This window comes from Lytechinus pictus, chromosome 7 (assembly GCF_037042905.1).
Source record: "Lytechinus pictus isolate F3 Inbred chromosome 7, Lp3.0, whole genome shotgun sequence".
Classification (NCBI taxonomy): Eukaryota; Metazoa; Echinodermata; class Echinoidea; order Temnopleuroida; family Toxopneustidae; genus Lytechinus; species Lytechinus pictus.
Window position 1 is genome coordinate 38,996,887 of NC_087251.1, and position 22,795 is coordinate 39,019,681.

Genomic DNA, 22,795 nt, shown 5'->3' on the forward strand with positions numbered 1-22,795 from the left:
GTCAAATTTCTAGTTAATACTGAGACCTGGGGAGTCCTTCATGAAGCAACCAGTCAGTCATTTTCACAGACTAATTTGTGTTTGTTCTGAGCCAATATGATGCAAGAATTTCAGTAGCTTAGAACAGTTGCCAGTACAAATGAAAGACTATTTGTTTTGTGAAATGCTCCCCATATTTACTGGAATCCTGTATCAGTTTGAAGGTCATGATATGGCCCAGACAGGCTGCTCAAAGCTAAAGTTTATATCTTTTTATTTCAGTTATCTGTTTGTCATTTCCTGTAAATGACACGGCCGAGTAAAAAGTACAGGTATCAACATGGAAGGAAAACACTGAGAAGACCTGTTGAATAATAGTATCAATGACAGCATTTCACACATGGCCCTGGGAATTAAGCATGCAGGGGTGCTGGGGTGCTGCATATATGTTACACCGTAGGCAGCACCCCCCCCCCCCCCATGGAAATTAGGTTGCTATGCTACAATGTCAAGATTTGACCCCAGTCTCTGTCATATTGAGAGCTATAACTTTTTTTCACTTCTTTGCTTGTCATTTTTTTTCTGATTATATATTGTTTTGCTTGTTAAATTTTTCTTTACAAACTTCCCTTCATTTTTGAGTTTTTTTTTTCATTTTGCCTTTTAACAAAGCGCAGCCCCTATTTAATAATCTTTCTCAGGGCCCTGCCTTCACACTGAAGGGGGAAGGGGGTGCTCTTGTGCCATTATGAATTCTAAAAAGAGGTTGTTCACTACAAACGTAATACTAGGGTTGCATCATATAAAGCTATGCAAATATACATTTACATTACATTTGATTTGACTTTTACATTGGAAACAATTATAATCATGAAACCAGGCCTATGATCAATCATGAATCCTCAAGATCCAGGGCTAAATTGTTCATTATTTACAGTAGTGTAAACTTTGTACCCAATTTATAACATGATAAAACACAAATCAAAATATAATTCGTGACTTTCCATACATGTCAGTCGATACCTCGCATGTACTTTTTTGCTTTGCTTTCAAAAGAAGTTTAGACCCTGAACAAATAAATGTTAAGCATACACTGTATTCCCTAATAGGGCGGCTTTGGAGGTCGCACAAAATCGAGCCATGTTTAAAGGTCATTGTCATTACCCATAGTATACCCTATCTTTTCGGATTGCTTCCTTTTTTATATCCTTTAGGTGTCATTAACTGCAAACCTCTCATTCGTTTGTATGCCTGCGTTTGGCTTTTTGTGTGTATATGGGTGACGGTGTGTGTGTGTAGATGTCGTGAATTCACACAACAAATAATAGCCATCATTGCTGACCAGTGTCTAGGTCTCGTTTAAATCAGTCAATCCAACACCCATCTAATAGATTTTTAAAGCAGTCGAATCAACGAAAGACACACTTCACCCATGAAATAAACATGGCACAGCCTAATGGTGATCCACTGATATTTTATTGCAACGGGAAAAGGGTAAGTCATGAGTATTGAGTTTTAACTTTGTATCATTAGACGTAGGCTATTGTAGTATGCATTAATATTAAAAAAGGTGCGTACGCATGTTCTTATATCGTGTATGTGCACCCTATTTGATATACTTTTGGATATAAAAGCCAGATGGGTCAAATTGCTCTGATGGAAATAGTGAATTTGTTCTTTGAACTGGGATTCCCATATTTAAATTCAAATTAGGCCATATGTTTAACTTATTTATGAAATGAGACATTGAAAATTACAACAAGAGGTGTACACTATAACCGACTTTTTTTTATCTGAAGTGATCAAATCGATACCTCAACAAACGTCAAAACAGTAAATGATTGCTCTGGAAGCAATAATTCCATTATATAAATACTGGGGCGGATTTATTTATTTATTTATTTTGTTTTATTTATTTTATACTGCAGGGTAGGCCTGTTCAGTTCTTAAAACTGCTTTACAAAGGCGCCCTGCAGTTTAAAATACATGTCAAGATAACTATGAACAACAACAACAAACAACATCAAAAATACAAAATACAAAATATCTAACATCAGAAACAATTAACACCAAAATATAGAGTGGGAAGTGACAATTTAAACATACATAGCATTGTAAATCAAAGGAATGTCATTTCGCTCTTCATCAATTCGTATGAAAGGCTTTGCATAATTTTTTAAAAACTAACAAGGAGGTACAAACTTGTAAATTTGAAGGAAGTGCATTAAATAATTTGGGTCCGACATATGCGAAAGATTTTCTTTTATGTTCAATTCTAGCTTTGGGAAGCTGAAGGGGGCATCGTAAAGAATACCGTGTCCTGTATTTCACGGGCCGTTTACATACTAAAGGTTTTAAATAATTTGGAACTAAATCATTCATTATTTTATATACAAGAACACAATACTGATATTTTATACGCTGATCTACTGATTGCCACTTCAGTGACTGCAACAAAGAAATTTGTGATGTATTATAATCTTTTTTCAAAAGCATTCTGGCATATTTATTTTGAAGTTTTTGTATCTTATCTAAATGTATTTTTGCACTGCTTCCCCAAGATGTAATACAGTAATCAATGTAAGGTAAAACCATAGAAAAGTACAGCTTCTTCATAATATCAAAGGACAGTAAGTGCTTAATCCGCCTTACACAACCTATTGCCCGAGATATTTTACAAACGATATTAGTAATATGTTCGCACCAAGTCAAGCCCGGATCGAGCATGACACCTAAGTATTTAATCTTTTTTACATTTTCTAATTGTATGTTCCTGAATTTCACTGACAAATGAGCACCCCTCAACTTTTTCTTTTGACCAAATACCATGGCTTTTGTTTTTTGCGGGTGTAAATGCATATTATTTAAGTCTAGCCATTTACTTATTGAATCAAAATCATCTTGCAAATACTTTTGTACCTCCTTAATTGATTCACCGTGATTAAAAATGGCGGTATCATCAGCATAAAGAGACATTTTAGAATGTACATGCAATTTCAAATTACACATGTCATTAATAAAAATACAAAATATCAATGGACCCAGTATAGATCCTTGTGGGACACCTGATTTTATCTTCAAAAATTCACTGCGACAATTGTTAATCATTACAAATTGCCTTCTGTCTGTTAAATACGATTCCATCCAGTTGTATTCATTGCCAGTAATACCATAGTACTTAAGTTTTGCAAGTATAAAATTGTGAGGAATAACATCAAAAGCTTTGCGTAAGTCCAAGAAAATACCACCAGTAACATGTTTTCGGTCCATTTTATCATACAAAAAGTCTGTAATCTCAGTTAGACAAGTGGCAGTAGAATAAGACGGTCTGAAGCCAGACTGACAATTTGCAAGTAGATCATTTACATTTAAGTACTTATACAATTGATCATGTATGGCTCTCTCTAGTATTTTGGACAGGACTGGAAGCACAGAAATTGGTCTATAATTGTCAATATCAAATGATCCTCCCTTGTGTACAGGAGTAATTCTTGCTGTTTTAAAATCTTCTGGAATAACACTAGTTTGTAAAGTTGCATTAAATAAATGGGTTAAAGGGCCAGCTATACTCTCTGCTGCCAGCTTAAGAAACTTAGGGTGAATGCCATCTACTCCGACCGCTTTCGAACAATCAATATGTAATAGTTCTTTCAAAACATACTCCTTTTTTATTGCATAAAATTTAAATTCACAATCTGGAATAAACAGAGTTTGTAAATTGTTTAATAAATCTTTCGAGAAATTACCCGAAGCGGCTTGCAACCTTGAGCCGACTTCATTAAAGGCTTTGTTTAGAACGTGAGCTATTTCATTGTTAGGTATTTGATCATTATCAATTGTTAATTTAACATCATGACTCGTGGTTTTATTTTTCTTAGGTATAAGCTTCGATAAAATGTTCCAGTTCTTTTTTATGTCATTTTCGCAGTCCTTAAATTTGTCCTGATAATACTTCTTTTTCAAATTTTTAATCAAGTTATTAGCTCTGTTACGGGAAAACTGAAATTTATTCCACCAATAAATTAATCTTGTTTTTCTAAATTGCTTTCGATAATAATCCCTTTCGCGGGCTAACACCAAAAAATCATCATTTATCCAAGGTACCCCTCTTTGTTTTTGCCGCACTGATATCACGGGGGCATGCCTGTCACAAATGTCCAGGAGTGTGTTTTTAAAGTAGTGCCACAATTTTTCAACGTCAGTCCCACAGGAATAAAACTCATGCCAATCAACTTTCCTTACATCATCTTTAAATTTCTCACTGTCAAAGTACTTGAATGAACGACATTTAGTTATTTTCGGAGAAAGGGATTGATGTTTCCCTTTAATTGCAGTAAAAATCACAGAGTGATCACTAAGTCCAGCTGACTGCACTCCTGACTTAATAATATTGTCAACAAGTGCATCAGAAATACATACCAAATCGATTACTGACTGGCTATGTGGTGAAATTCTAGTGGGTTCAGATATAACCTGTGTCATTTGCATTGTAGTAAGGAGACTGGAAACTTTTCTAGAAAGATTATTTATGGTTTGCATATTACAGTTAAAATCACCAAGAAGGATGACGTTGTTTGTAACTGTATACAATTTCTCAAGATTACTTTCAAGACTGTCAAAAAAATCTAAATGATTATCCGGTTTTCTATACAATATACCAATAAATAATGAGCTACTATTGCTACGTTGCAACTCCAACCAAATTATTTCTAAGGCAACAGATTCAAGATCCAATCTCCTTATATACGATAAATTTTCTGATATAAAACATCCCACTCCACCTCCATGAGTACATCTATCCTTCCTCTCAAACTTATAACCTTTAACAGAAATCAAGCTATCAGAATGTTCTTTTGTTAACCATGTTTCTGACACTCCTAGTAGATCATAAGGGTTATTATTCAGCCAACATTGTAAATCAGCAACTTTATTAACAATGCTTCTGACATTAAGATGAGCTAATTTTATACCTTTAATATCTTTTAGAGCAAAATCATTAGTTTCGGTTGACCTATCATCATGTGCGTCGACAGAAATATTATTACAGTTATACACGACTTCAGTAGATAGATCAGGATCATTCCAAAAAGGTAATACACTTTGGAGAATACATTTCGGGCACTGCCAATTTTCAAACAGTTCATCTGAATCATAGGTCTCTCTTGAGACCCCGCCACAAACTATATGCACCCACTGTGAACATACAGTGCATAACAAAGCCTTTTGATTTATTTTAACAGATTTATTACAAATTGAACATAGGTATTTAATCATTAAATCTTATGTTGAAATTAGGTTGAGATTTTACTTCCTCCACTCTAAGCAATTTATATACATTAATCATTTTAATCATCAAATATATATACATGAAAAATCCGAATATGTGCAAAATTGCAACAGCAACCATAACAATAAAATGTAAATTGTCACACTTCAAAACAAGTGAAAAGTATTACGTGTAAGTAATGAATGTAATTTTATACAAATATTCAATAAAATAAGAACCAAGTTCTAGTGATTAACGTTATTAAAAACAAATCGTATATTTAATAGTGCAATTTAAAGCAAATAGTAAACAGGAATTCGCCTGTGTGCTCAAGCAGACCAAGTATTACAGTTCAGTGAATTTGATTGATTGGGGGTTGGGGGATTTTTTTTTTCAAGTAAAAAATAAAGGAACAAAAATTGAAGAGATGGGGGGGGGGGGGTGAAGAGTAGAGTAATATAGGTCTGGGCCCTGGAACTGATCTTTAATACCCTTACTAAACAGAAAAAAAAGACTTCACCATTAAGTTATCTCTCTCACCGCCCCACCCCCCTCACAGAATATCCTGGCGCCTTCCCTGTATGGGCAACACGGGGTTAAACGTGCAATACCCATATGCTTGTTAATATCAAAACAGATTTAAAATATTTTCGGGACACACCCCCCCCCCAACACTATTTCTATTTAGTAAATAATGACCTCGTACGATCGACTACGATTATCACTATCTGACTTAAAAAAGAGCATTTTCAATCATTGGTGATTGATTAGTTTCCTCAGACTCATATAACGGCGGGGTGTTTATAACGAATTATTATCTTTTCAATTTCAGGTTGAAGAGCATGACCCTGATCCAGAGATGACATTGCTCACTTACCTAAGAACAAAGTGTATCCTCAACCAACAAAAAAAATATTAGCAACATAAAAGTGTAAAGAAGCCAGTTTCGTATTTCTCCTAACTGGAGAAAGTCTAACATAAAATTTTTAACACTTAACAATGCCATTAATATTCATAGTATATATGTATACTTACAAAGTATATGGGACACCTTGAGGGAAGTTCATATTCCTAGTATTATTCTTACCAATCCACGCACCGGTTCTGCAGAATATGAAAACACGACGCCGGCACTGCCTCATGGACCAGAGGGGGCATCTCTTCTCGAGATATTAAAAATTGATAATGAAATTCCTCTTATACAAGCTTAAAAAAATATTTGCGTGTTTTTTCACGTTCAGGGAAAATAATTTAATACAGAAACGCAAAAGTCTTGAAATTAGAATAGGTGCGATGGATAGAATGAACAAAAAATAAAATTAATGAAAAGTAAACGTGGAATATATTTTATCGAATCCTTTTGTCAAATAAGATAATTACGGCTTGATCAAAGTCAAACGTGTTCATAAGCTTGTACAAGTAGATCGAATTTCATTTTAAATTTTAATAAATATAAAAAGTTGATTTGACGTCATTTTTTTTCCCTACATCACAAAATGATTTTTAAATTGAAAATGACGAAATATTTCAGATTTCCTTACTACAAAACAAACATGAATTCAGTGGGTCTAACAGGCACGAAGTCCGGCTGTTCTGAAGGAGGATGCGGGGCATGTACGGTGATGGTCTCCAATTATGATTCAAACTTGAACGTGATCTTGTATCCTTTTCATGTCAATTTGTGCTGACAATAATGTGCTTCACGGTGTCACATGATGATATTTGTGGTTGTAATGATAGAAATCACGATTTTATGTTCTTATGTTTTTGTTATATGTTATAGTTTTGTTTTTATTACTGTTGCTTTTGTTGTGACATTTGACATTGATTGATGATGCTTGTCGTTTTCTTTGTTTTCTTCAGCAAGTAATCAAATATATAGGCCTATATCAAATAATAGTGGTAATCAAAATGGATATTAGAATATTAGTTATGCAAATGTTAATAGTGAGGATGAAGATATTATATCGGGAGTGATCTCTAACATAATAGTAATAAAGCAATAACTTACTTGAATACTTTTTAAATAAATTTAGTAAGCCTAGGCCTACTAAAGGCTCTATAGTCACTAAGCTGGCTCCTATTGTAATTATCTTTAACATTGTCTTGAGAGTATATTCATTTTAATATGAAAAGTGTGTGACTAAAAGTGTGTGTGGGGGATGTGTGCGTTATGCATTTTGGAACCCTCAGACCTATACACGTATGCACTGCTCTGTATTTTGTGTAGTAAGATTAAAATCAGAGAAATAAAAAAATATATCAACCCATGCATAGTAAAGTCGTACAGAACAGTTTTGGATTCTTGACACACAAATTCTAACATCACGAAACCTCTTCTATCTCTGCCTGTGTAGCCATCGTGCAGTGAATGCTTGTCTTGCCCCTGTTTGTTCAGTCCATGGCGCAGCCGTCACAACCGTAGAAGGTATAGGGAGCACAAAGACAAAGTTACACCCCGTACAGGTAAGAAAAATTGCCATATTCATTTTATTTTATAACCCATCCCACCGCTCACGCTATCACTTCTGCTGGAAAGTGTTTACAATGTGTTCACAGTGCGTTTACTACATGTTTAAAGTGTGTTCAATTTTTTTTTTCACAGTGCGTTCACAGAGTGTTTACAATGCGTTCACAGTGTCATTTCAAAATGCTCACATTAAGCGTGGTGATAACTTCACATTGTTGACTGTAACAGCGGTAGTGTTTACAGTGTGTTCAGATAGTGGAATGTGTAAATGAGCTCCCCACGATTAAAATGCTCACATTTAACAGTGTGGAAATGATTTTACATTCTTGACGTCTCTACAGTGGGTGTGTTCAGATAGTGGAATGTGTAAATGAGCTCCCCACTATTAAAATGCTCACATTTAACAGTGTGGAAATGATTTTACATTCTTGACGTCTCTACAGTGGGTGTGTTCACAGTGTGTTCAGATAGTGGAATGTGTAAATGAGCTCCCCACTATTAAAATGCTCACATTTAACAGTGTGGAAATGATTTTACATTCTTGACGTCTCTACAGTGGGTGTGTTCACAGTGTGTTCAGATAGTGGAATATGTAAATGAGCAACCACTTTTAAAATGCTCACATTTAACAGTGCATGAGTGTGGAGATGATTTTACATTGACATCTCTACAGTGGGTGTGATCATAGTGTGTTCAGATAGTGGAATATGTAAATGAGCTCCCACTTTTAAAATGCTCACATTTAACAGTGTGGAGATGATTTTACATTGTTGACATCTCTACAGTGGGTGTGTTCACATAGTGGAATATGTAAATGAGCTCCCCACTTTTAAAATGCTCACATTTAACAGTGTGGAGATGATTTTACATTGTTGACATCTCTACAGTGGGTGTGTTCACACAGTTGAGTATGTGAAGATGTGCTTTAAAAACTGTTAAATTGCTCAAAGTTAACGGTGTGGAGATAAATGGATATTGTTGACACCTCTTTAGTTTAAGTATTTACAGTGTATTTTTGCCGTCTTCAGGAACGTATACTGTCGAAACGTCGAGATTTGGTGCTTCTTTTCAAGACCAAACATACAGTATGCCCACAGAAGAATACACAGTGTCCATCTACCGTAAAGTTTTCATACTTATTCATTCTTTGGACATTTTCAGAAGTTATTTGGTTTTATTTTAAATTTTTACGACAAGGAACGGATTGCTCTGGCCCATGGTACTCAATGTGGTTTCTGCACTCCAGGGATGGTGATGTCGATGTACACGCTCCTAAGAAATAATCCTCATCCTTCTATGGAAGACATTCAAGCAGCACTAGGAGGAAACCTATGTAGATGTACAGGTTATAGACCAATCCTCGAAGGGTACAAGTCATTTGCTAAGGTGATGATAGGGGTTTTCCAACTCGATAACAGCCTTAACAGGGAAGAAATTTCTTGACAAATGATTTATGATGAACGAAAAAGGGCAGTTAAAATACCACATTCTATTTTTGATCAATTGCTCAAGGTATCCAGAATGAAAAAAAAAATCCATATTTATAAATTAAACATTTAAACACAAGATTTGATAATGCATTGAAGTATTCACGAAATTGGTTTTACTAAACTGTTCTTTCATTAGCGAAAGTTTATTTCTAGAAAAATTATCAGAAAGTTTAAGTCGTGAGATTTCATCACAAGACTTGTTTGTACTTGGAAAGCGACTGTGTAGATGTTAGTAACGTAAACAACCGTTACACTAAATTATGAAAGAAGGTCAAAAGACCAATAAGGAACTCTAGGAAGATGAAAATCGTTATATCAATGAATCATGCATTCCAAGTTTTAAGTATTGGGAGCGGTGCCATTCTGGGGGCAGAGGTGTGGGCGACCACACCAATATTTTTTTAATCTGACAGTGAAAAGGGGAGGGGGAGAATAAGAGGAAGAAAAATGAATAAAGAAGATGTCAGGGATGTGTAACTCCATAATAACCGTTATGTAATTTAGAAGAACGCCTCGTCTTTCCATCATAGCAATACATCTTGTCATCGCCTTGTTAAAAATTTTAAAGATATTAACCTATCATTTTCATAATTTCCTTTTCATTATTCTATTGTTTTTATATACTGTAAATCAAACTAAACCAAACCAAAACCCAAAATCACAATTATTTTTTTTGCAGGATGGTGGTTGCTGTGGAGGGCAGTGTGGGCAGCGTAACGACACTGATGAGGTAAGCACACCTTGAAATCAAGGGTGTTAACAATGACACCAGTTGGTTTCCCTAGAGGTCCGCACCCTGATGTGTTACAATTTCACCCTACAGTCAGTTTGAACATAACACCTGTGTAATAGTAAGAAGGGCAGAAATCTCTCCCCAAAGGTAGGGGGGACAAGGGGCTGGAAAAGCCCCCCCCCCAAAAAAAAAAAAAAAAAAAAAAAGGTTATTACCCCAAATGTAAGGTCATTTAAACAAAATAAATTTGACAATAAAAAAAGTTAACACCAAAAAGTAAGGTCGTCTCGCCCAAATACATGTTTTATTTCGATTTTGAATGATGTATTTCTTTCTATCATAAAATACCAAAAATAGTAGGGGGACATTTGATATTGTGTCCCCCCTACTATTTGGGTAGGGGGACGCGTCCCCCCTGGGATTTCCGCCCATGAATAGTAACAAACAACGGTGTTGTAACAACACCCATGTGTGTTTAACTAATAAAATCTTACCTCGAATTGGAATGCTTGGTGTACTCTGAGTACAATATGTTAACACCGTAGTTTTTGTTGTGTAAACTTTAATACGAGTCGCAGATTACACCGAATGAATTCATAACATAAAAAAGATTCTCAATGGTGAATAAACAAATACAGAAATGTAGTGATCATATAACTTTGACTTTAGATGTTTAACTCTTGCTCTTTTTACCGAAGTAAATAGTCGGCCAACAAATTCGACATGTTATAGTACAGACAATGAAATGCTGATTTTATCTTAATAAACAAATGCATGTACATTTATTGTCATTGTGCAAAGTCCGGTAGACAGTGTGAACCTTGATCTCGGTAATGTGATACACCTACTTAGTATAAAATGCAGAGGCAATGAACATGACACTAGATATGATGACTTTAAACTTAAGGGCCCGTATTCTGAAGTCGGGTTTAAGTTAAACTCAGGTTTAAAGTTGTGGTGTAAGTATGGGAAGCCAAAAGTATCAATTTTTTTATTAAGTTGTATGTTTCTTATGTTTACTGTGCTCTTTCCTGATACATCGATGGTGGACACAATCATCTATTTATACTTCCTAGACAATTATGAATGATTTGAGAGCCAAATGAGCTGAAGTATGATATATCTACTGTTAGTGATTTATGTAACAATTGGCTCGCCATACTTAAACCGCAACTTTAAACCTGAGTTTAAGTTAAACCCGACTTCAGAATACGGGCCAAGATGTTAAGATGACATCGTTTTGTCTTTTGAACGGCGACGGATCCAATATCGAAGGGAGGGGGGGGGGGGCACCATCCTGGGATGATCTGTCAGTTTTTTCTAAAGTGTGAACGAGAAGGTACCGTATCCCTGCTCCTTGAATGACCATCATGTCCGTTATAACCTTTTGTTAAAAGCCTGTACATATTATGTAAAATTTTGTACTAGTAACTTTTTGTCAATTTTTTTAAAAGCAACAATGAAGTGATTTTTGTTCTACGAGAACAACAACAATAATTGTATGAAGATGGATCAGTTTTCTGGGAGCTCTCGTTTGGCCCCGCATTTATGTCATCCGTTGCGAATTTATACTATGCGATTGAATTACAGTTCACCATACAACTGATTGTAATTACCACGAAACGTTATTTGTTTAAAAAATATTTACAATAAAGATAGGTATCACTTTAGTGCTTAAATCGGAATGGATTAAGATATTTATTTGTTTAAAAAAATTTCGACTTGATTTTACAGGTACCTTGCCGATTATATGATCCAACCACATTTACACAGTACGACCCAACGCAGGATATCATATTTCCTCCAGAGCTTTTGGTATTTACTTTAAATTTTGTCCTTTTTCGTCAATAACTTACTCTGAACAACTAAAGAGATAATACATATCGCATAAAACTGAGTGAATAGTACACTTACATATTCGTGAAATAAAAACACCATACTATTTGATCAATTTGTATTGTATTTATTTTCCATTCTTAAAAAACAAGCAAAATACAAAATGAATACATATGAATGGCTGGATTGCCCACTCAGAGTGGTAATTATTACCACTCTGTTCTGTCTAGTGGTTCAGAACGTAATAAATGATAGATCAAACTGTATTATAAACATCTTCAACAAGCAGAAAAGAACGACATTAAACAAAATATAGAGTAATGAAAACTAGACAATAGACAAAATTTAAAGTTATGAGTTCAAGCTACAAGCAAATACCCCCCCCCCCCCTTCCCGGCAAAACATAGCGTTGCTCAGAGATCAATGTAATTTGAAATCAGAGAGCTCAAAGAAGTAATAAATGTAGTATTTTTTTGATAAATTAAAGTATATATACATATATATATTGCCTTCTTGCCCCCAAAACGGGGATAATGTAAATTGCACCAAACCACGAAATTTGAAATTGTGGATGAGGTTCATTAACATCTATCAATTAGCAACGCCGCAAATCATAAACGCTTTTTTTGTAACCGATATAAAACTAAGCATGAGGAAACGCGGAAAGACAAACGTATGAAGATATTCTTTAACATCTTTTCCATGCTTATAATTATAAATTCATACCAAAATATTTGACATAAAAGTAAACCAGACGCTCCACTCTCATAATTGAATAGAGTGAGAATTACAATATTTACCAGGTAATACGCATTTGGGCATCTGACAGTAAGAGATACGTGACAATTCATATCATTTTTTTTTCAAAATATTAAGCTATCTACAGCGAAAGAGAATAAGAGTTCACTGACCTTTGTAGGAACGAGGGTGACCTGGCATCGACCTTTGACCTTGAATGAACTGCTTGACCTGAAGACAAAACACCCGACCGCAAAGTTGATTGGTGGAAATACTGAGATAGGTAATATTTCAATGATTTCTAGATGAACTTGATATCATTGTCACCAAATTACTCAAATGGACAAGTAAATGGAAGATAGTTCTACGAAACATGCACGTTGGAATGTATCAGGAATATTAATCAATATCCTGCTTTAAAGGCTGCATAGGCCTTTATCACATTATTCTTGTTTATAATACGTCTGAAATGTATTTCCTACTCGATGAATATTAATGTATATTTCAAAAGATTGATGCAACTCAGGGTTTTAGTATTTTGGTTTATTTATGAGTAAACGAACAATTATCTATGAGTAAAATATGTAATTGAAAAATCAACAACACGAACAAAGGTAGGCCCTAATTTGACAAGTTGGTAAGTGCAATGATTCGTATGTACATGCCACAATTTCCGTATAATTTTCTTTTTTTATCGAAGGTATTGAAACCAAGTTTGGAAACAAACTTTATCCCATACTGATTGACGTCAACCACATCAGAGAATTGAAGGAGTTAACGGTTAAAGGTGATGGTGTCTTGATTGGTGCTGGCGTCACTCTTAACGGAGTGGATACCTTTTTGAAAGAGATCATCACTCGTGAACAAAGTAAGTAACAAAAAGCAAAGAAAGAAAGAATAAATAAACATATGAATAAATGAATAAACAAATGAATAAATACATAAATGAATGGATTAATAAATAGGTCGATAAAAAAGAATAGGCCTGAAAGCTGATATGGATTTATTCGATTGATCAAGCAAACATTTAAATGTAAATGAAATAATAAATGAATAAGGAAAGAAAACAAGCCATCTATTGGAGATCATTTTCCAAGCAAATGCTATCTGGTGAAGATGTGAAGTTATTGATATTGAATAGATTCTGTGATTTTTGCCAATAAAGCCTAAAGAGCTCATTCTGAGAATATGATTTGTGAGAAATGTCCAAGTTTGGACAAAATAGGTGTATCGATATCATGATATGAGATCTATATCATGTAATACTAAATCATGCATTATTCATACAAATTTACAGTGCTAAATCTATTCCTCTCATTCTCTCTCTCATTTTCTAGATTTCAAGAAAATAGCACTTGAAGCAATAGTTGAGATGCTCCGCTGGTTTGCTGGTCGACAAATTAGAGACGTGGCTGTAAGTACTAATTTTTTTAATGAAAAGAGACCGTTCCCAATGACCGATCTTACGAATCATTACACAACTGCAATTACCCGTATACTGTTTTAAGCCTGCTCTAACAAAGGAATAAAACACAAATCTTTGCCATAAAAAGAACAAAAGGGAATATCTATAGATGAATAGAAAGTAAGTTTGAAGTAATTATTTTGTTAGTAATGAATATTGATTAACGGAGATAAAACCAAGTATTGCATAAAACTGAGGATTATAATTGCTTAATTTTGGCTAAAACATTGGTTAAAATATGAAGTTATACATTATAACTGAAATGTAATCAATATTTTCACGACTGCCAACATCATTACAGCATCACAACAGCATTTCCGCTACTACCGCCATCATCCAGAGGCGTCGATCATGGGGGGGGGGGGGGGGGCAGGGGGGCGATCGCCCCACCAATGAAAATATTGGGGATGGGGCAAGCATAGCGTTTTGCCCCCCCCCCAATAATTCCGTAAGTGCAAAAAGAAAATACAGTATAAAGTTACACATAAATTGGCAAATTAACCAAATACAGTATAAAATTAGTTTTTTACATCTATAGTACAATACAGAATTATAATTTTCCGCACGCTCCGCCGGCGTTCCAAGCTGGGGGTCCGTGTTCGATTCCCGGCAGAGACATCTTTTCGGCATCACCTATTTTTCCAAAGGGCAGATAGCTCTCGGGAACCTTGATTTAAGCTACGCCTACCACTGTTCTCTTCATCCATTTCTTTCACAAAATATTTAAATAAAAGAGTTGCCAAAGCCGTTGTAAATGTATAATTTCTCACATTTATATATATATATATATATATATTTGCATATGTGTGTGAGAGTTTGTTTGTTTTGTGTGATCGAGTTCCTTTGGAATGTAGATTCATGATTTTGCCCCCCCCCCCTCATCTGAAAAATGGATCGACGCCCCTGCCATCATCATCAACCCCCACAACAATCACCATTGTCATCACAATCATCACCAACACCATCACGACCACCACCATTATCTTAATCATCACAATCACCACCATCACCATCGTCATCATCACCATCATCTTCATCTTCATCATTTTCATCATCATCACCATGATCGTAATCGCCATCATCACCAATCACAACTGTCGCCACCATCACCGTCACCACCACTCCATCCCACCATCCTCATCATCACCATCATCATCATCATCATCATCGGAACCCTTCCACTACCCTTTTCATCACTTTTTAACAACTAGATTTATTATTTCAGATGATTGGCGGGAACATCGTGACTGGTAGCCCTATATCAGACCTCAATCCAATTCTCATGGCATGTAAATGCACCTTGGAATTGGTATCACAAACAAGAGGTAAAAAATCACATAAAGAACAAATATGTTTGAATTAAATTGAAAGCACGAGATTTGTCGTATTTTGTCAATTTTCTTTGTGTTGTGTTTTTTTAATCATTGTGAATCATCAAAGATTTGATTTTTATTTTTTGTGACTTAGAACTTAATTAATAAGTAATAACTAATATTTCTATTCTAAGAATGATGATAGTTTCGTTTATGTTGTTGTTGTTCAGGTAACATTGTCCTTTTAGGATTTTTTTTTTCACCAGCTTGGGGGAAACGATTTATAATAAAATTTCATGTTATATATAGAAAATTTCTTATTATTTAGAAAAAAAGTCTTATACATTCATCACCATTTCAGGTACTCGTTTTGTGTTTATGGATGAACATTTCTTTACTGGCTACCGAAAGAATGTTATAGAATTAGACGAGGTGTTGAAGTCGATCACAATTCCATTCACTAAAGAGGTATGCCCACCAAGACTTCATGGCCCTGGAAAGCGGGGGTGCTGGATTGCCTTGGGGTGCTGCGTGTAGTATTCTCCATTGGCAGCACCCCAAAGTATTCTGGAAGATGTGTAAACATTGGAAAATTTAATCAAAATCACCTTCATTTCGTAGTGAAACCCCCCCCTTTTTTTACTTTTCAAATTTATCGCTACCAATTAGACCATTATTTTGTAGTGAACATCAGCACCCCACTTAAAAAATCCTTCCCAGGGCCCTGCAAGACGTTTTGTAATACAGTGCGTCTCAGATAAAAGGAAACCGAGATTCAGTGTAATTTTTTCACATCATCATCATAAATTTGCTAAATGAAAGTTACATGAATGGAAAAATAGTGCGTCTCAGATAAAAGGAAACCGAGATTCAGTGTAATTTTTTCACATCATCATCATAAATTTGCTCAATGAAAGTTACATGAATGGAAAAATATGTTTCTCCTCTTTCATTTGAATTCCATCTCAACGTTCATAATGCACGCATGACTGAGTTAGAATAATGGAAAGTGGTGCTACCAAATTTTTCATTTGCACGAGTAAATTACGATTTTGAGTGAGGTTTTATGGCATTTGCAGCTTTCTATTCGGAAAACAAATGTCAGAACTTAAATATCCATCTTCTCCTCTACCACATGAGATCTTATGCATGAAATATGAATGAGGCATGGTCGAGAAAAAGTTGCATGAAAACATGCTTAATTTCTACCAATTCGACGAATCGTTGAAAACGAGCATTTCGTTTTTCCTACAAAGCGGCAGACAATAACCATGCTTATGGTGAATGTTATTCAGACTAGGGAGGGATACCCGTTTATTGCTGCCGACTGGAGTCTATGGCTATGGGAATTCAATGTTACAATATTAATAATGTAATTTTGATCTCAAACTTCTCTCACTCGTTTCATTTGTCGCTATATTTCACAGGGGAGGCGGAACGTGTTTGGTGGGGGGGGGGGGGGGCAGGGCGAAGCAGAAAAGGGGTACATCACTTTTTCTACGTGCAAAGGAGAAAGCCATTTTTTTATCTGAAGGTTGTTTTTCTGAAACTTGGTCACCCCACCCCATCCAACATTTTGCTGCCCTGCCCCATCTAACCATTTATCATTTTAAGCAATAGTTACAAGTTTTACAGAAATATTTTTTATAAGCCAATTAACCACAAAATCACACTCATTGCGCAGTCACCGGTAGCCCATTGTTTGCCACTTTGATGGAAATGCTTGTTTTTTAATGTCTTTTCACTATAGCTAGAATTTATCGACCATGTGTCAGTCATATTTTGCGCACAAGGTTTCAAGATGAAAAAACGGACATTTAAATTACGAACTTTGCTTTCCGAAAAGATACCAGTAAAAGCCAGAAAATTCACTTAAAATCATAATTTGCTCGTGCAAATGGAAATTTACTACCACCTTTTTCCATTGTTCTAAATCAGTCATGCCTGCATTATAAACGTAGAGATGGACTTTAAGTGAAAGAGGGGAAGCATATCTTGCCATTGATGTACATCTCATGAAGCAGGTTTGTGTTTATGATGTCAAAAAGTTACACTTAATTACGGTTTCATTTTTTCTGGGACGCACTGTACATCACCATGAAATAAAATAAAGAATTAGGCCTATGTTTTTTTCGTCAAAATTTTCTTTCTTTTATTTATAGAAATATCAGATGACTCGAATGTGTATTTGTACTTGAGAGTAACCAAGCTGAATAGATGAATGCTCCATACTTCTTTATTGCAAATTGAATAATGGGAAATCGCAGAAAACAAGGGAAACATTAATGATTTTGTTTTATAACCTTTTACAATGTATGGGGAATGTCAACATAATGCCCCATATTGTATCATTATTTACTTTAAAACAAAACATATTAGCCCTAGGTTTAAAGCACAGTATGATACTGATTGACTAGCTGCTTAGAATACAATACGTTCCCTGTCACCGTATACATTATCTGAGTTTTGTAACGGAATCGGCATGTTTTTCCATTCACGCAAAAACCCTCTTCCCCAAAAAATATCCGAAATGTTTTGTCGACATCACTAAAATTGATATTTTATGTTGACCTATTTGCACGCTTTCTCTACCAAGAATGAATACGTCTATGGCTTCAAACAATCTCCTCGTCGTGAAGACGACATCGCTATCGTTAACGCTGGATTGAGAGTGGCTTTCGATCACGGCACTGACGTCATCAGTGATATTGCATTGTCTTACGGAGGAATGGCGGAAAGTTCGGTCCTTGCCACAAATACTATGCAGAAATTAGTGGGAAAGTTAGTTGAATTTCAAAAAAGCCAAACTTTGTTAAAATTTAAATGTTATTTTAATATTCTATGTTTAATTTATGATTATAATTCAATCAATCGTTAAATAAAATCATACGTAGAAAAATAGGTTGCAGTTATTAAGGGTTATTGGATTTATAAATATAAAGGCAGGATAATACTTACTCGGAGAAACATTTTCTTCTTGTCTCTTATTCTGCCTTCAAAACCATTCCATTGGCTAAGTTTTATCACATGCAAACTGGGTAACACACATGAAGTTTGGAAATTAAAAGATGGAAGCCATTATCCAAAAGGGTCAGTGCTATTTTCTTACTGTCGTTATTTTGCCTTTTTACCTTTGCCTTAGAATCATTCATATTTTTCTGAGATAATATTCATATTGGTCAAAAAACCCTATTTGACAAAAATGAATATATCAAGATATTTTCACCCTTGAATATACATTATTTCTAGGAAGTGGGACGAAACAATGTTGGAGATAGCATTCACATCCCTGGCAGAAGACTTTCTTCTTCCCGCTGGAGCTCCTGGTGGGATGGAAACTTATCGAAAATCGTTAGTCGTAGGATTCTTCTTCAAGTTTTATATTTTGGTCCTTCAACAGCTGCAATCTAAACAAGTGAGTTTAAACGGTTCTGTAGGTTATTATTGCACGATCAAACAAGAATAAACCTTATATTGATTAACATACGAATATGATTTTCATATTGAAGTAAACATCAAGGTAAAAAAGAAACAAGACATATTTTGATGAATTTCTTAATGAATAAATTTTTAGGCAAATAAAATTTCCATTTGCATTATAAACCTTGCTCAGGGGCCGGTTTCATAAAAGACATACAACTGTTGTAACTTTATGTCAACTACCATGGCAACGGGGATCAGTAGCCAATCACAATCAAGGATATGATGACAGTTTTCATAGTTAAAAAGTTAAATTTATATAAATATTTATGTACGGACCACAAAAATATGGCAGTAACAGTGCAGGAAATGTTATACTTTGTAATAATATATCTTCTTATTATTAAAAAAAAATCTAACTCGTTATTCAAAGTGCAGACTTGTGTATTGTGTATTTCATATTTTCTGGTCAAAATATAGATGAACCTTCCTCCTGAATTGACGTCATCCATCGACACGAGTGCCATAACTGTATTTAAAGATGGGCCTGTTGAAGGTGTTCAATTTTTCCAGGTTAGTCACTCTATTAACGCAAGTACAACCCATTTCTGGCATATACTTATTATTGACATTTCTACTGTCGGTTCAAGTAATTTGACGAAATTACATCATCCATCGTCACAAGTGCCATAGCTCGGTAGAAAGATCGGTCAGTTAACGAGGTGAAATTCTTCCAGGTGGGTCACTATTAATGTAAATACCACGCATTTCTTTTACACGATGATTGAAAATAATTGCTGTAGCAATTTGACGCGATGGAGTCAAGAATCTCTTGGAAAGATTTCATTTTTAGAAGTTGCGCCTGTGAAAGGCATCTTCCAGGTAAGTCACTCCATTAATGCATGTACCATTCATTTCTGTTATACGATAAATTACATTACTACTGTGGGTTCAAGCTTGTTGATGCAACATATTGTAGTCTCTTGAAGTCAAACGCATTCGATTCTTTGAAGCTGAGCCCGTGAAAGGGTCCAGTTCTTCCAGGTTAGTCACTCCATTAATGCACGTACCATTCATTTCTGTTATACGATAATTTACATTACTACTGTGGGTTCAAGCTTGTTGATGCAACAAATCGTAGTCTCTTGAAGTCAAACGAATTCGATTCTTTGAAGCTGAGCCCGTGAAAGGGGTTCAATTCTTCCAGGTTAGTCACTCCATTAATGCACGTACCATTAATTTATGTTAAACGATAATTTACATTACTCCTGTGGGTTCAAGCTTGTTGATGCAACAAATCGTAGTCTCTTGAAGTCAAACGCATTCGATTCTTTGAAGCTGAGCCCGTGAAAGGGTCCAGTTCTTCCAGGTAAGTCACTCCATTAATGCACGTACCATTCATTTTTGTTATACGATAATTTACATTACTACTGTGGGTTCAAGCTTGTTGATGCAACAAATCGTAGTCTCTTGAAGTCAAACGCATTCGATTCTTTGAAGCTGAGCCCGTGAAAGGGTCCAGTTCTTCCAGGTAAGTCACTCCATTAATGCACGTACCATTCATTTTTGTTATACGATAATTTACATTACTACTGTGGGTTCAAGCTTGTTGATGCAACAAATCGTAGTCTCTTGAAGTCAAACGCATTCGATTCTTTGAAGCTGGGCCCGTCAAAGGGGTCCAATTCTTCCAGGTAAGTCACTCCATTAATGCACGTACCATTCATTTTTGTTTTACGATAATTTACATTACTACTGTGGGTTCAAGCTTGTTGATGCAACAAATCGTAGTCTCTTGAAGTCAAACGCATTCGATTCTTTGAAGCTGGGCCCGTGAAAGGGGTCCAATTATTCCAAGTAGTCACTCCATTAATACACGCACCATCTATTTCTGATACTCTTATACAATGATTAATATATTAATGTATGTGCAAGCTTTCAATTTTGATAGAAGATGGGCATGTTAAAGGGGTCCAATTCTTCCAGGTAAGTCACTTCATGAATGCACGTACCATATCTCTGTCACACTATAATTGACATTATCACTATAATTGACATTATCACTGTAGGTTTGCGTTATTTGATGCAATAAATTCAAGAGCTTCTTAAAAATGCATTCAGTCCTAAGAAGCCGTGCCTGTTAAAGGGGTCCAATTCTTCCAGGTAAGTCACTCCATTAATGCACGTACCATCCATTTCTGTTATACGATGATTGGCATTACTACTGTGCGTTAAAATAAGTTGATGCATTATTTCCGAGAGTCTTTTGAAGACACATTTAATTCGCAGAATGGTAGATGATTTTGGGTACATTTTACATACCATAAGAATCCATTAACATAATCGGTCTAAATAATCTACTGGTAAACATGTGTTCGACAGCAAATAAGGAAAAATCAACCAAATTCATGGTATACTCCAATCAATGCTGTGATTTATTTGCAGTGTTATTTGATTAAATTTGATGTTAAAAAAGAGGGGGGGAATGTAAATCTACGATATTATTGTTAAAATCAGTTAATATATGTATATATATATATATATATAACTGACCACAGGTACGTCACATTCTATACCACTTTAGGAAGTATCCTCTGGCCAGCCAGACCACGATCCTGTGGGTCGTCCTATCAGTCACAAGGCTGCCTACCAACACGCCACGGGGGAGGCAGTATACATCGATGATATGCCTAGAATTTCGGGTAAAATATACTCTCTAAAACCATCTTCTAAACGGCGAAATCATAACTTAAAGAGTGAGAGTGTATTTAGAATAAGGAGTAAAAGTGCACTTTCGAGGAACATTTTCTGAATAACAAAATTAACATTCACTCCAATCGAATGATCATTGATTTCACTTCTTGGGAAGTGAAATAGAGTAACTGATTCATTTAGTTCTCTCTTTATCCAAACATTAGTAAACTAAAATGTTTGTTCAATGCCACGAGGGGAACATTGATGATTTTATACATGTGTATCTATCTTCATCTTCTTCAAATACCAGCGTAATCGGTGTTTTAAAGTGTATGAGACGAGTCTTTGATATTAAAAATTTGTAATCCTCTTTGGCAGGAAGTCATAGAAAGGTGAACTTAATTTTGATACAATTTCCTTTAAGTTGTTGTACGTATAAATGTAAAATATCTAAAAAATAATTCAATATCATATATGCGATTCAATCGGAAATGGTTTATTAAGATATAAGACAATAATCCACCTATGATGGCGGTGTGCAGCAGTATGAAAAGGAGTTGAATTTAAAAAAATCTTAATTTGAGAAGGCACAGAGTTATAACGAAAAGTGAAGATACATGTAGATGTAGTATGATTTTACTGGATGATAAAATACATCAGGCTGTGAATTTTCATTTGAAAATGCTAACAACGCGGACAAGGAAGATAATTAGGTACCAACCTTAACATAGTTAATGAGTTCTTAAGCAAAGAAAATAGAATCACAACACTGAACAGAAGTGCATGGTAGACATTGAGCATGCTTTATCATTTTATTATTATCGGTATTCGACATGACTCTCATATTAAATTTCTTTTCAAAGGTGAACTTCACATGGCATTTGTCTATAGCGGGAGAGCTCATGCAAAGATCATGTAAGCACATCCTTTATATTTCAAGGTATACCTATTGCACACCTGCAATGATAATATGGTATTTTTGCATAGGACTACTCTGACACTAAAAGAAACCATATAAAACAAACTAGTCATAATAAGATACATTCTGGGCATTAACTGATAAGTCATTTGAATTAATTAAGTGTAAAATCCTCAGAATGAAATTAGAGCACCATTCAGTTTGCAGAAACTTTATTCCAAATATCGAACCTCTTGGTTTATATTAAAAAAAACCCATCAAATTGTATGGCTTGATTCTCTGTTCACGGGGCTAAAATGTTCATATATATCTTGAAATACACTATCAGAGCAGTATATTGTTCATTTTTGGTGCAGTTCACGATATCCCAGTGGAGTTATTTATTATTGAAATGAGAATTGAAAGCTATTCATGAATCTTCACGAGACTCCTCTGTTACTGGGTGAAAACTGCAAAGAGGTCTTTATAAACA

The 22,795-nt window shown here is 35.1% G+C and overlaps 1 protein-coding gene across 2 annotated transcripts in view; it reads left to right on the forward strand.

The window, feature by feature from the left end:
• Positions 1 to 1,182: 1,182 nt before the first annotated feature.
• Positions 1,183 to 22,795, forward strand: part of LOC129264472 (xanthine dehydrogenase/oxidase-like) — a 38,205-nt gene continuing 16,592 nt past the window's right edge. For both annotated transcript variants that reach the window (XM_064102647.1, XM_064102648.1), the window contains exons 1-17: positions 1,183 to 1,473; positions 6,078 to 6,135; positions 6,809 to 6,905; positions 7,603 to 7,711; positions 8,913 to 9,101; positions 9,885 to 9,935; positions 11,673 to 11,753; positions 12,651 to 12,795; positions 13,213 to 13,380; positions 13,850 to 13,926; positions 15,203 to 15,302; positions 15,652 to 15,758; positions 17,887 to 18,071; positions 18,540 to 18,705; positions 19,191 to 19,283; positions 21,295 to 21,412; positions 22,268 to 22,319. In XM_064102647.1, the coding sequence (XP_063958717.1) occupies positions 1,423 to 1,473; positions 6,078 to 6,135; positions 6,809 to 6,905; positions 7,603 to 7,711; positions 8,913 to 9,101; positions 9,885 to 9,935; positions 11,673 to 11,753; positions 12,651 to 12,795; positions 13,213 to 13,380; positions 13,850 to 13,926; positions 15,203 to 15,302; positions 15,652 to 15,758; positions 17,887 to 18,071; positions 18,540 to 18,705; positions 19,191 to 19,283; positions 21,295 to 21,412; positions 22,268 to 22,319 (1,847 nt within the window). In that variant the 5' untranslated portion in view covers positions 1,183 to 1,422. The remainder of the gene's footprint in view (positions 1,474 to 6,077; positions 6,136 to 6,808; positions 6,906 to 7,602; positions 7,712 to 8,912; positions 9,102 to 9,884; positions 9,936 to 11,672; positions 11,754 to 12,650; positions 12,796 to 13,212; positions 13,381 to 13,849; positions 13,927 to 15,202; positions 15,303 to 15,651; positions 15,759 to 17,886; positions 18,072 to 18,539; positions 18,706 to 19,190; positions 19,284 to 21,294; positions 21,413 to 22,267; positions 22,320 to 22,795) is intronic.